Source organism: Salvelinus alpinus, chromosome 28 (assembly GCF_045679555.1).
Source record: "Salvelinus alpinus chromosome 28, SLU_Salpinus.1, whole genome shotgun sequence".
Taxonomy (NCBI): domain Eukaryota; kingdom Metazoa; phylum Chordata; class Actinopteri; order Salmoniformes; family Salmonidae; genus Salvelinus; species Salvelinus alpinus.
The window spans coordinates 19,307,108-19,322,225 of record NC_092113.1 but is presented as its reverse complement, the minus strand read 5'-3'; the positions used below and the strand labels follow the sequence as shown (position 1 = coordinate 19,322,225).

Below are 15,118 nucleotides of genomic sequence, written 5' to 3'. Positions count from 1 at the left end.
AAATAGATGGGCAAGCAATGGAACAAGGATTTTTTATTTTTTAAGCACTTCCGGGGTGGAGTTCCTCAGGTTATCGCCTGCAAAATCAGTTCTGTTATACTCACAGACAATATTTTGATATATTCTAATATCTGAGCCTGAGAAATAGTCAGTTTTACCTTGGGAACGTTTTTTTCCCCAAACATAAAAATTCTGCCCCCTAGCTTCAAGAGGTTTTAAGTACATAGGCTAAATACAGTTGAAGTCAGAAGTTTACATACACACATTTATATGTGTGTATTTCAAGGCCTACCTTCAAACTCAGTGCCTCTTTGCTTAGCCAAATACATTTAAACTCAGTTTTTCACAATTCCTGACCTTTTAATCCTAGTAAAAATTCCCTGTCCTAGGTCAGTTAGGATCACCACTTCATTTTAACAATGTGAAATGTCAGAATAATAGTAGAGAGAATGATTTATTTAAACTTTTATTTCCTTCATCACATTCCCGGTGGGTCAGAAGTTTACAGACACTCAATTAGTATTTGGTAGCATTGCCTTAAAATTGTTGAACTTGGGTCAAACGTTTCGGGTAGCCTTCCACAAGCTTCCCACAATAAGTTGGGTGAATTTTGGCCCATTCCTCCTGACATAGCTGGTGTATCTGAGTCAGGTTTATAAGGCCTTTTTGCTCGCACACGCTTTTTCAGTTTTGCCCACAAATTTTCTATGGGATTGAGGTCAGGGCTTTGTGATGGCCACGCCAATACCTTGACGTCGTTGTCCTTAAGCCATTTTGCCACAACTTTGGAACTATGCTTGGGGTCATTGTCCATTTGGAAGACCCATTCGCGACCAAGCTTTAACTTCCTGACTGATGTCTTGAGATGTTGCTTCAATATATCCACATAATGTTCCTTCCTCATAATTTCATCTATTTTGTGAAGTGCACCAGTCCCTCCTGCAGCAAAGCACCCCCAGTACATGATGCTGCCACCCCCGTGCTTCACGGTTGGGATGGTGTTCTTCGGCTTGCAAGTCTCCCCCTTTTTCCTCCAAACATAACGATGGTCATTATGGCCAAACAGTTCTATTTTTGTTTCATCAGACCAGAGGACATATCTTCAAAAAGTACGATCTTTGTCCCCATGTGCAGTTGCAAACCGTAGTCTGGCTTTTTTATGGCGGTTTTGGAGCAGTGGCTTCTTCCTTGCTGAGCGGTCTTTCAGGTTATGTCTATATAGGACTCGTTTTACTGTGGATATAGATACTTTTGTACCTGTTTCCTCCAGCATCTTCACAAGGTCCTTTGCTGTTGTTCTGGGATTGACTTGCACTTTTCGCACCAAAGTACGTTAATCTCTAGGAGACAGAACACGTCTCCTTCCTGAGAGGTATGACGGCTGCGTGGTCCCATGGTGTTTATACTTGTGTACTATTGTTTGTACAGATGAACATGGTACGTTCAGGTGTTTGGTAATTGCTCCCAAGGATGAACCAGACTTGTGGAGGTCTACAATTTTTTTTCTGGGGTCTTGGCTGATTTTCTTTTGATTTTCCCATGATGTCGAGCAAAGAGGCACTGAGTTTGAAAGTAGGCCTTGAAATACATCCTCAGGTACACCACCTCCAATTGACTCAAATTATGTCAATTAGCCTATCAGAAGCTTCTAAAGCCATGACATAGATTTCTGGAATTTTCCAAGCTGTTTAAAGCCACAGTGAACTTAGTGTATGTAAACTTCTGACCCACTGGAATTGTGATAGTGAAAAAATCTGTCTGTAAGCAATTGTTGTAAAAATTACTTGTCATGCACAAAGTAGATGTCTTAACCGACTTGCCAAAACTATAGTTTGTTAACCTCTCTAGGGTATGTGGGATGGTAGCGTCTCCCCTCGTCAACAGCCAGTGAAACTGCAGGGCGACAAATTCAAAACAACAGAAATCCCATAATTAAAATTCCTCAAACACATGTATTTTACACCATTTTAAAGATACATTTGTTGTAAATCCAGCCACAGTGTCCGATTTGAAAAAGGCTTTACAACGAAAGCAAACCAAACGATTATGTTAGGTCAGAGCCAAGTCACAGAAAAACACAGCTATTTTTCCAGCCAAAGAGAGGAGTCACAAAAAGCTGAAATATAGATAAAATGAATCACTAACCTTTGATCTTCATCAGATGACACTCATAGGACTTCATGTTACACAATACATGTATGTTTTGTTCGGTGAAGTTCATTTTTATATCCAAAAATCTGAGTTTACATTGGCGCGTTATGTTCAGTAGTTCCAAAACATCCGGTGATTTTGCAGAGAGCCACATCAATTTACAGAAATAGTCATCATAAATGTTGATGAAAATATAAGTGTTATACATGGAATTTTAGATCCACTTCTCCTTAATGCAACCGCTGTGTCAGATTTTTTTTTAAACTTTACAGAAAAAGCAAACCATGCAATAATCTGAGTAGGTTGCTCAGACGACAAATCAACCCAAAGAGATATCCGTGATGTTGGAGTCAACAGAAGTCAGAAATACCATTATAAATATTCACTTACCTTTGATGATCTTCATCAGAATGCACTCCCAGGAATCTCAGTTCCACAATAAATGTTTGTTTTGTTCGATAATGTCCATCATTTATGTCCAAATTCCTCCTTGTTGTTCGTGCGTTCAGTACACAATCTAAACGCGCGTGCAAGTCCAGCGGAAAGTATGGACGAAAAGTCCCAAAAGTTATATTACAGTCCGTAGAAACATGTCAAACGAAGTATAGAATCAATCTTTAGGATGTTTTTAACATAAATCTTCAATAATGTTCCAACTGGAGAATTCCTTTGTCTTCAGAAATGCAATGGAACTCAAGCTAACTCTCACATGAACGCGCATGGTCAGATCGTGGCACTCTGGGAGAGACCTTGCTCAATCCCCTCATTCGCCCCCACTTCACAGTAGAAGCCTCAAACAAGGTTCTAAAGACTGTTGACATCTAGTGGAAGCCTTAGGAAGTGAAACATGACCCAATTTCCACTGTATCTTGGGTAAGCAAAGAGTTGAAAACCTACAAACCTCAGATTTCTCACTTCCTGGTTGGATTTTTTTCTCAGGTTTTTGCCTGCCATATGAGTTCTGTTATACTCACAGACATCATTCGAACAGTTTTAGAAACTTCTGAGTGTTTTCTATCCAAATCTACTAATAATATGCATATCCTAGGATCTGGGCCTGAGTAGCAGGCTGTTTACTCTGAGCACGCTTTTCATCCGGACGTGAAAATACTGCCCCCTACCCACGAGAGGTTAACAAGAAATTTCTGGAGTTTTAATGAGTTTTAATGACTCCAACCTAAGTGTATGTGAACTTCCGACTTCAACTGTATGTCCGTATTTTATAATTAAATTAGACTGGTTTCCCTAGACCCCCCCCCCCCCATATAAATGTTTTCATTACTTAGCCCTCTCTCTCTGTGACTGCAGGTGATCCCCCAGGGAGTGGCGCCCACGCCATGTATCCCCTGTTGCCTGGTGGTGACGGACAGGGAGCTGCTGACATGCCACCAGGACTGCCAGACCAGCTTCTTCCGTTCGCTGGGCGGAGCTGAGCTCTCTGACATTAGTTCTGTTAGCCTGGAGGACAACAAGGAGTACTGTGTTGTTGTGAGTGACCTCGCGCCTGCCTAACCTCTGACCAAATGGCAGTTGTCCTCACTTTCCTGTGCTCTCTGGTCTTTTCTTTCTGTGTCTCAATTAAATTCTCAGAACAAATTGAATTTGTTCTATTGAACATGCCGCCACTATAAAAGCATTTTATTTACATGAAGAATATTGTAGATAATAGGCTGAATCTACCGCACACCCAAAAATGATTAGTAAAGGTGCTGGAGGCAAAATGCTAAACTGGAGAAACAGGACAAAGTCTCTGCATACTTCCAGTCCGATGGAAATGTATTTTAAAAGTAGATGAGCTATCATGAATGTCGACTGACTGGAAGCTCAGCTACTATTAAAATACATTTGCATCTGACTGGAAATGTGCAGACACTTTTTCCTGTTTCTCGAATTATATGAAGAATGCCTTGGGTCCTCGTGTTTTGATTATCAACTAACCCCTTAACCAAAGAGCACCTTCAAACTGGAAAGATGCGCTTCCCATCCATTTTTCTTCTTAATTAAATATTACTATTAATCCCTGAGGGGAAATTAGAAAGGCATTGACAGGTATTGGAGTTGACTGTTTATCTTGCCCCATACTCTTTTTCTCTAATATTATTTAATTCTCCCTTTCAATTCAATTCAATTCAAGGGGCTTTATTGGCATGGGAAACATGTGTTAACATTGCCAAAGCAAGTGAGGTAGATATTATACAAAAGTGAAATAAACAATACAAATTAACAGTAAACATTACACATACAGAAGTTTCAAAACAATAAAGACATTACAAATGTTATATTATATATATACAGTGTTGTAACAATGTACAAATGGTTAAAGCACACAAGTTAAAATAAATAAGCATAAATATGGGTTGTATTTACAATGGTGTTTGTTCTTCACTGGTTGCCCTTTTCTTGTGGCAACAGGTCACAAATCTTGCTGCTGTGATGGCACACTGTGGAATTTCTCCCAGTAGATATGGGAGTTTATCAAAATTGGATTTGTTTTCAAATTCTTTGTGGATCTGTGTAATCTGTGGGAAATATGTCTCTCTAATATGGTCATACATTGGGCAGGAGGTTAGGAAGTGCAGCTCAGTTTCCACCTCATTTTGTGGGCAGTGAGCACATAGCCTGTCTTCTCTTGAGAGCCATGTCTGCCTACGGCGGCCTTTCTCAATAGCAAGGCTATGCTCACTGAGTCTGTACTTTCTCTCACTCTCTACTCTCTCCCTCTGTATGTCTCTTGTCTTGACCTCTCCCTCACATTCTCTCCCCATCGCTCTTTCTTTGTGTGTAGGAGTTTGCATTGGACCGAGCTCAGTTCCTGCCTCCCTGGGTGCTGTACTTCAGTGGCTGTGAAGAGAGAGACCGCCTGCTGGAGGCGCTAGAGAGTGCCTGGAGAGACATTTTCCAGGTAAGGTAGAGAAGAATGGAAGAAGAAAGGATTTGCTGGGACAGTAAAAGCATTATATCAATAACATGATTTCCTGTGTCTCTTTCTCATTCTCAATCTCTTTCTCACACTTTTTTTCCCCACCCCTCTTTCATTTTCTTATGACGATCAAGGTGTGTCTGCCTCGTAGGAGGGTGTCAGAGCCGTTGGTGCAGAAGCGTTGTGGCGATGCCCTGGCTCTGATGAGGAGCGCCTGGCAGAGGAGTGACAGCCTTGCCCGGGGACGCGCCCAGAGAGAGCCCTGGTGCTGACGGACAAACAGACAGCAAAGCGACAGATAGGTGGACGGACATATAGGACAAAAGGCTTTCACTAGCACTCCTACTCTAAACACCAGGATTCGGGTCAATCGCATTCAAAATTTGTCAATTCTGGAAGAGGATAGAAAATGGACCATTATTTTCTATGAGGTTTTCTTTCGAGCATTTAATTGAATTTGATTGGGAGATGGTACCAAACCTGTTAATTATGACAATAGCCAAATAGAGGGAAACACACACTCCGTTTGGTGTACATTATGAAGATTATAAGTTAGTTATATGAGGGGTCGCATCATCACTAGATGTAGCGAGACGTACGTCAGTTTGAATCTCAGTTCACACTCCTGGCCTTCACAAATATGTATGTTCTGCATGACTTTCCTCTTGTCATTGAGACGGATGTTAGGGTAGGAAGTGCACCCCTTACCCTATGGAATAAGACGTTGTTCGCTAACAGCTTTAAGGTGTTATTTTGAACCTTAACGACTGCACAACGTTTATAGTGTGGTGTACGGCGCAGTATAGTATTGACTTATATTATAATCAATCCGTTCTCAAATGTACATTGCCCATCTCTCCATGGATCCAGACATACATTGGTTTCCACTTATATAGGTTTGTCTATTGAAAAATACCTCACAAAACTCAACCCTTCTCTCCAATGCACAGGTTGTGATGGATATTTTGCTCAAGGATCGACGGTCACTTGAAGTGGCCTAAACTATGAAGGATGTCTATGGAGAGTTTCCCACTTGGACTGTGACGTTAACAGCACTCATCTATTGCCTTTGTCAGCCATGTTGGTTTACCATTGGGTTTTCCACTTTTAGTTATGATGGTTTGGCAGGTCAAAGTCAGTATTGGACTATCATAGCGGGGAATTGTCTAACCTAGCATGGATACACTTTTAACAAGAAGGATGAGAGGAGAGACTAACTTGCCATCAAATGCGAGATTGCACATTGCACATGGGTTTAGTCCATGTTGATTTTGAGGGGACTGATAAGTTCATTGGGGTTGTGTGCAAAGTTCATGTTCAGTGTTGCTTTTTAATTTGAAGCAAATAGTTGTTTATTATTAACACGACTTGTTATGGTAGTGTAATTGTGTGCAATTTATAAAGGGGATATGTTTACTTACATTTTTTTGTTTTTGTTCTAGTCTTTGTTATTTTGAGTGAGTACTCCTTTATCAGGTAAGTGTCTGTCATTGCATTTTAGATGTTGAGAGTGGCCTGGTCAAGATGTGGGAAATGTCAATGTCGTTATGTTCTACGACTTGTGGAGGTATCAGTGCATCCCTACTTTATTATACTCCCTGTAGTTTTAATATTGCTCAGAAGAGAAGGTAGTCGTTTGTGTGTTCTCCCAATGGGACAAAATAACTATGAAGTGGTAATATCACTGTTGAGCCAGAACAGACCATTGCTTGTAGTTATACTACAATCAATCCATATGCATTAGGGAAAAAATCTAGTTGACTAGTGATTATACTACTTCATTCATATGGTTTGTCATTGCATTAATCCAATTTACCCCTAAAAAAAATCTATCCCCCACCTCATATTCTATTCATACATAAGTAAAAGCAAATCATCCTCACAAATATTATTTTGACAATGTAGCTAATTACTGATGTAGACATGTCAAAATTCGATTTTTGTGTTGCTATTGGCGAGAGGGGAATTTATCCAATGCCATTGCTATCCTGGAATTGCTATCCTGGAATTGCTATCCTGGGAATTGCTATCCTGGAATTGCTCTATCATCAGGAGAAGGTTTCTGGAGGCTTTCAGTTTCATTGCCAGTTGCTCCTGATAATCATGTGGCCTTTTTCATTACCTTAATTTGATTGGAGATAATGGCCTCAGGCCCAATTTTTACCAAATAAAGCATTACTCTTGAATGTGGCCTTATACTGCTGTTGAGAATTGGGCTTCTGACAAGTCATAATACACACACTGTTTAAGTGTCAGTTTAAGACCTCCTTGTCTAACCTTTTGCATTATAGTAATAGTAGTAAACATATTCTCTGCTTTGAGCATTGTGGTCTTGCCTCTATTCTGCTTTTTCTGTAGGCGTGGGAAGCCAACATCCTAGCATTTTGAATCTCAGGTTAGAAATGGTACAAATAATTTAGATGTAGTAGCCTAGATCCCATGCAGAAAAGACCCAACACCTCAAGCCAGGGTAACCGTGTCCTACATTTTAGTTTCAACTGACTTGTCATTTTATATCCCTTTTCGTCTTTTGTTGGTACCTATCCTATACCTAAGTCTATTTTAGAGAAATTTACAATTACGGTACATATACACTACCGTTCAAAAGTTTGGGGGCACTTAGAAAATTCATTGTTTATGAAAGAAAAGCAATATTTGTTTGTCCATTTTTAAAATAACATTCAATTGATCAGAAATACAGTGTAGACATTGTTAATGTTGTAAATTACTATTGTAACTGTAAACGACTGATTTTGTATGGAATATCTACATGGCTATACGGAGGCCCATTATCAGCAACCATCACTCCTGTGTTCCAATGGCACGTTGTGTTAGCGAATCCAAGTTTATCATTTTAAAAGGCTACGTCATCGTCAATAGTGTAGAGGCGACTTGGGGATGCTGGCCTTCTAGGCAGAGTTGCAAAGAAAAAGCCATATCTCAGACTGGCCAATAAAAAGAAAAGATTAAGATGGGCAAAAGAGCACAGACACTGGACAGAGGAACGCTGCCTAGAAGGCCAGCATCCCGGAGTCACCTCTTCACTGTTGACGTTGAGACTGGTGTTTTTGCGGGTACTATTTAATGAAGCTTCCAGTTAAGGACTTGTGAGGTGTCTGTTTCTCAAACTAGACACTATAATGTACTTGTCCTCCTGCTCAGTTGTGCACTGGGGCCTCCCACTTTTTCTATTTTGGTTAGAGCCAGTTTGCGCTGTTCTGTGAAGAGAGTAGTACACAGCGTTGTACGAGAGGTTCAGTTTCTTGGCAATTTCTCGCATGGAATAGCCTTCATTTCTCAGAACAAGAATAGACTGATGAGTTTCAGAAGAAATATCTTTGTATCTGGCCATTTTGAGCCTGTAATTGAACCCACAAATGCTGATGCTCCAGATACTCAAATAGTCTAAAGAAGGCCAGTTTTATTGCTTCTTTAATCCGAACAACAGTTTTCAACTGTGCTAACATAATTGCAAAAGGGTTTTCTAATGATCAATTAACCTTGTAAATAATAAACTTGGATTAGCTAACACAGCTTGCCATTGGAACACAGTAGTGATGGTTGCTGATAACAGGCCTCCCTGCGCCTATGTAGATATTCCATAAAAATATCTGCCGTTTCCAGCTCCAATAGTCATTTACAACATTAACAATGTCTACACTGTACTTCTAATCAATTTTATGTTATTTTAATGGACAAAAAATGTGCTTTTCTTTCAAAAACAGGACATTTCTAAGTGACCCCAAACTTTTGAACGGTAGTGTACGTATTTGAAAAGTTTGTCAATATTTGATTGAAGAAAGGAAATATGAAGCATCTTGAAATCGTATGCAGAGTTAAGTGAAGTTTGTTGTTATGAACAGTAATTTGAATGTTGTACATTGCTGGTCAATGGTGGATTACATATTTTTATTGACTAGTTCTTACATTTAGTTTTTATATCTACAGTACCAGTCAAAAGTTCAGACACACCTACTCATTCCAGGGTTTTTCTTTATTTTGACTGTTTTCTACATTGTAGAATAATAGTGAAGACATCAAAACTATGACATGACACATAGGGAATCATGTAGTAACCAAAAAAGTCTTCAAAATATATTTGAGAGTCTTCAAAGTAGCCACCCTTTGCCTTGATAACAGCTTTGCACGCTCTTGGCATGCTCTCAACCAGCTTCATGAGGAATGCTTTTCCAACAGTCTTGAAGGAGTTCCCACACCCTGAGCACTTGTAAGCTTTTTTTCCTTCACTCTGTGGTCCAACTCATCCCAAACCATCTCAATTGGGTTGAGGTCAGGTGATTGTGGAGGCCAGGTCATCTGATGCAGCACTCATCACTCGCTTTGGTTGAATATCCCTTACACAGCCTGGAGGTGTGTTTTGGGTCATTGGCCTGTTGAAAACCAATGATAATCCCATTAAGCACCAAACCAGATGGGATGGCGTATCGCTACAGAATGCTGTCGTAGCCATTCTGGGTGTGCCTTGAATTCTAAATAAATCACAGTGTCCCTAGCAAAGCACCCCCACAACATCACACCACCACCTCCATGCTTCACGATGAGAACCACACATGCGGAGATAATCCGTTCACCTACTCTGCGTCTCACAAACACTGCGGTTAGAACCAAAAATCTCAAATTTGGACTCATCAGATCAAAGGACAGATTTCCACCGGTCTAAAGTACATTGCTCGTGTTTTTTGGCCCAAGCAAGTCTGTTCTTCTTATTGGTGTCCTTTGGTAGTGGTTTCTTTTCAGCAATTTGACCATGAAGGTCTGATTCACCCAGTCTCCTCTGAACAGTTGATGTGTCTGTTACTTGAACTCTGAAACATTTATTTGGGCTGCAATCTGAGGTGCAGTTAACCCCAATGAACTTATCCTCAGCAGCAGAGGTAACTCTGGGTCTTCCTTTGCTGTGGCTGTCCTCATCAGAGCCAGTTTCATCATAGCGCTTAAGGGTTTTTGCGACTGCACTTGAAGAAACTTTCAAAGTTATTGAAATATTCTGCATTGACTGACCTTCATGTCTTAAAGTAATGATGGACTGTCGTTTCTCCTTTCTTATTTGAGCTGTTCTTGACATAATATGGACTTCGTCTTTTACCAAATAGGGCTGTCTTCTGTATACCACCATACCCTGTAACAACACAACTGATTGGCTCAAATGCATTAAGAAGGAAAGACTTCCACAAATTAACTTTTTAACAAGGCCCACCTGTTAATTGAAATGCATTCCAGGTGACTGCCTCATGAAGCTGGTTGAGAGAATGCCAAGAAGTGTGCAAAGCTGTCAAGGCAAAGGGTGGCTACTTTGAATAATCTAGAATATAAAATATATTTTGATTTACCTTTTTTTGGTTACTACATGATTCTGAATGTTTCATAGTTTTGATGTCTTCACTATTATTCTACAATGTAGAAAATAGTAACAAAATAAAGAAAAACCCTGGAATGAGTAGGTGTGTCAACTTTTGACTGGTACTGTATGTATATTGTTTTAGCAGTTTTTATTTATTTGATTTATATAAACGATAATGGGATGAATCTATTGTATGCTAACCCGTGATCACACTAAATCCTGCATGTATTGAATGTTTTTATATTGTACATATGATAATGAATGTACGAAAAAGGCTTGTGAATAAGACTACATTAATAAAATAATTCAAACCATAACCTTACAACAGCAGGTCTTAGTTACTTTGTTTTAATGACCTGATTACAGGTGTTCTAAGCAAAGTTATTGAACAACGTTGATGGATGGCTTATTGCAACAGACTATGGAGAGTAAGGACTAGGCTATTCCCTCAACAGCCTTTTATTTTATTTCCTGTTTTGCTTCTGTTTTGTTTGTTTCTTTAAAATTAATCTAAGAGGTGTCTTTGGGTGTTTGAAAAGCTGGATGTGTGTGTAATTACACCACCATTCAAAAGTTTGGGCTCACTTAGAAATGTCCTTGTTAATGAAAGAAAAGCAAAAACAATGTGTCATAAAAACATCATCAAATTGATCTGAAATAGTCGTGGCCAAAAGTTGAGAATGACACAAATATAAATTTTTACAAAGTCTGCTGCCTCAGTTTGTATGATGGCAATTTGCATATACTCCAGAATGTTATGAAGAGTGATCAGATGAATTGCAATCCCCCAAAAACATTTCCACTGCATTTCAGCCCTGCCACAAAAGGACCAGCTGACATGTCAGTGATTCTCTCGTTAACACAGGTGTGAATGTTGACGAGGACAAGGCTGGAGATCACTCTGTCATGCTGATTGAGTTCGAATAACAGACCTTCCTCTGTCAACCATGGTTATCTGCAAGTAAACACGTGCCATCATCATTGCTTTGCACAAAAGGGCTTCACAGGCAAGGATATTGCTGCCAGTAAGATTGCACCTAAATCAACCATTTATCAGATCATCAAGAACTTCAAGGAGAGCGTTTCAATTGTTTTGAAGAAGGCTTCAGGGCGCCCAAGAAAGTCCAGCAAGCTCCAGGACCGTCTCCTAAAGTTGATTCAGCTGCGGGATCGGGGCACCACCAGTACAGAGCTTGCTCAGGAATGGCAGCAGGCAGGTGTGAGTGCATCTGCACGCACAGTGAGGCGAAGACTTTTGGAGGATGGCCTGGTGTCAAGAAGGGCAGCAAAGAAGCCACTTCTCTCCAGGAACAACATCAGGGACAGACTGATATTCTGTAAAAGGTACAGGGATTGGACTGCGGTAAAGTCATTTTCTCTGAATCCCCTTTCCGATTGTTTGGGGCATCCGGAAAAAGCTTGTCCGGAGAAGACAAGGTGAACGCTACCATCAGTCCTGTGTCAACAGTAAAGCATCCTGAGACCATTCATGTGTGGGGTTGCTTCTCAGCCAAGGGTGTGGGCTCACTCACAATTTTGCCTAAGAACACAGCCATGAATAAAGAATGGTACCAGCACATCCTCCCGAGAGCAACTTCTCCCAACCATCCAGGAACAGTTTGGTGACGAATAATGCCTTTTCCAGCATGATGGAGCACTTTGCCATAAGGCAAAAGTGGCTCGGGGAACAAAACATAGATATTTTGGGTCCATGTCCAGGAAACTCTCCAGACCTTAATCCCATTGAGAACTTGTGGTCAATCCTCAAGGCGGGTGGGAGAAACAAAAACCCACAAATTCTGACAAACGCCAAGCATTGATTATGCAAGAATTGGCTGCCATCAGTCAGGATGTGGCCCAGAAGTTAATTGACAGCATGCCAGGGCGGATTGCAGAAAGAAGAGTCAACACTGCAAATATTGACTCTCTGCATCAACTTCATGTAATCGTCAATAAAAGCCTTTGACTCTTATGAAATGCTTGTAATTATACTTCAGTATTCCATAGTAACATCTGACAAAAATATCTAAAGACACTGAGGCAGCAGACTTTGTGAAAATTAGTATTTGTGTCATTCTCAAAACTTTTGGCCATGACTGTACAGTGTAAACATTGTTGTATGTTTACATGTTGTAAATGACTATTGGAGCTGTAAAAGGCAGATTTTTTTAAATGGAATATCTAGATGGGCGTGCAGAGGCCCATTTATCAGCAACCATCACTCCTGTGTTCCAATGGCATGTCGTGTTAGCTAATCCAAGTTTATCATTTTAAAGGGCTAATTGATCATTAGAAACCCTTTTGCAATTATGTTAGCACAGCTGGAAACTGTTCTTATTAAAGAAGCAATAAAACTGGCCTTCTTTAGACTAGTTGAGTATCTGAATCATCAGCATTTGTGGGTTCGATTACAGGCTCAAAATGGCCAGATACAAAGATATTTCTTCTGAAACTCGTCAGTCTATTCTTGTTCTGAGAAATGAAGGCTATTCCATGCGAGAAACTGCCAAGAAACTGAACCTCTCGTACAACGCTGTGTACTACTCTCTTCACAGAACAGCGCAAACTGGCTCTAACCAAAATAGAAAAACTGGGAGGCCCCAGTGCACAACTGAGCAGGAGGACAAGTACATTATAGTGTCTAGTTTGAGAAACAGACACCTCACAAGTCCTTAACTGGAAGCTTCATTAAATAGTACCCGCAAAACACCAGTCTCAACGTCAACAGTGAAGAGTCGACTCCGGGATGCTGGCCTTCTAGGCAGCGTTCCTCTGTCCAGTGTCTGTGCTCTTTTGCCCATCTTAATCTTTTCTTTTTATTGGCCAGTCTGAGATATGGCTTTTTCTTTGCAAGTCTGCCTAGAAGGCCAGACTGGTATTTTGCTGGTACTATTTAATGAAGCTGCCAAAAACAAGGACATTTTCTAAGTGACCCCAAACTTTTGAACGGTAGTGCATGTATGCATGTGTTCAGGAACTATTCACACCCCTTGACTTTTTCCACATTTTGTTGTACTACAGCCTGAATTTAAAATGGGTTAATAATTAATGTTTTTTGTCACTGGCCTACACACAATACCCCATAATGTCAAAGTGGAATAATGTTTTAGTTTTTTTAATATCTACAAATTAATTAGAAATGTAAAGCTGAAATGTCTTGATTCAATAAATATTCAACCACTTTTATGACAAGCTTAAATGCATTCAGGAGTAAACATTTGCTTAACAAGTCACATAAGTTGCATGGACTAATGTTTAGCATGTTTTTTTTTTAAATTACTACCTCATCGTGGGTTCCCTAGACATACAATTATCTGTAATGTCCCTCAATTTAGCAGTAAATTTCAAACCGATTCAACCACAAAGACCCGGGAGGTTTTCCAATGCCTCGCAAAGAAGGGCACCTATTGGTAGCAGACATTGAAAATGCATTTGAGCATGGTGAAGTTATTAATTACAGTTTGGGTATCAATTAGGGCTGACCCCAATTAGTAGATAGACCACAGTGCGATGACGATGCAATTGCAATCTTACTGCCCTATCCCATCTGGACAAAAGGAATACCTATGTAAGAATGCTGGTCATTCAACACCATGGTACCCACCAAACTCATCATTAAGCAGTAAAATACTACTTGAATAAAACTATTTGGTTTAAAATATACTTAAGTATCAAAAGTAAACAGAATTGCTAAAATGTACCTAAGTATAAAAAGTAAAAGTATAAACCACTTCAAATTCCTTATATTAAGCAAACCAGATGGCACAATAAAAAATTAAAGGATAGCCAGGTGCACACTCCAACATTCAGACATAATTTACAAATGAGGCATGTGTGTTTAGTGACTCCGCCAGATCAAAGGCAGATGGGATGACCAGGGATTTGATTTGGATGTTGTCTTGATAGTGTGAATTGGACCATTTTCCTGTCAAAATGTAACGAGTACTTTTGGGTGTCTAGGAAAACATATGGAGTAAAAAGCACATTTTCTTCAGGAATGTAGTAAAGTAAAAGTTGGCAAAAATATAAATAGAGTACAGATACCCCAAATCACTACTTAAGTAGTACTTTCAAGTATTTTTACTAAATTACTTTACACCACTGCCTCCCTGACCAAGGCCCTTCTCCCCCATTGCTCAGTTTAGCCGGGCGGCCAGCTCTAGGAAGAGTTTTGGTGGTTCTAAACTTCTAGGATTTAAGAATCATGGGGAGGCACATGGCGATGTGGTACAGAGCTCGATTTAGCCTCTGCATGGCGTCACACCCTCCATATGGAGGCTCCGACCACATTTTCGAATCAAGCATCATGGCTTTTAGTCTAGACCTCCGCAATAGATTAGTTCATTGAGATGGGCATATATATATATATATATATACACTGCTCAAAAAAATAAAGGGAACACTTAAACAACACAATGTAACTCCAAGTCAATCACACTTCTGTGAAATCAAACTGTCCACTTAGTAAGCAACACTGATTGACAATAAATTTCACATGCTGTTGTGCAAATGGAATAGACAAAAGGTGGAAATTATAGGCAATTAGCAAGACACCCCCAATAAAGGAGTGGTTCTGCAGGTGGTGACTACAGACCACTTCTCAGTTCCTATGCTTCCTGGCTGATGTTTTGGTCACTTTTGAATGCTGGCGGTGCTTTCACTCTAGTGGTAGCATGAGACTGAGT

At 40.0% G+C, this 15,118-nt stretch overlaps 2 protein-coding genes across 9 annotated transcripts in view; both read left to right on the top strand.

Annotated features, from left to right (window-relative positions):
* LOC139557338 (pleckstrin homology domain-containing family M member 2-like) overlaps positions 1–10,758 on the top strand; it is a 53,175-nt gene extending 42,417 nt beyond the window's left edge. For both annotated transcript variants that reach the window (XM_071372019.1, XM_071372016.1), the window contains 3 exons: positions 3,460–3,639; positions 4,937–5,053; positions 5,206–10,758. In XM_071372019.1, the coding sequence (XP_071228120.1) occupies positions 3,460–3,639; positions 4,937–5,053; positions 5,206–5,343 (435 nt within the window). In that variant the 3' untranslated portion in view covers positions 5,344–10,758. The remainder of the gene's footprint in view (positions 1–3,459; positions 3,640–4,936; positions 5,054–5,205) is intronic.
* The window catches only part of LOC139557339 (anoctamin-7-like), a 262,338-nt gene continuing 253,633 nt past the window's right edge, over positions 6,414–15,118 (top strand). For all 7 annotated transcript variants that reach the window (XR_011671368.1, XM_071372024.1, XM_071372026.1 and 4 more), the window contains exon 1: positions 6,414–6,547. The gene's annotated coding sequence lies outside the window, so the exon portion shown is untranslated. The remainder of the gene's footprint in view (positions 6,548–15,118) is intronic.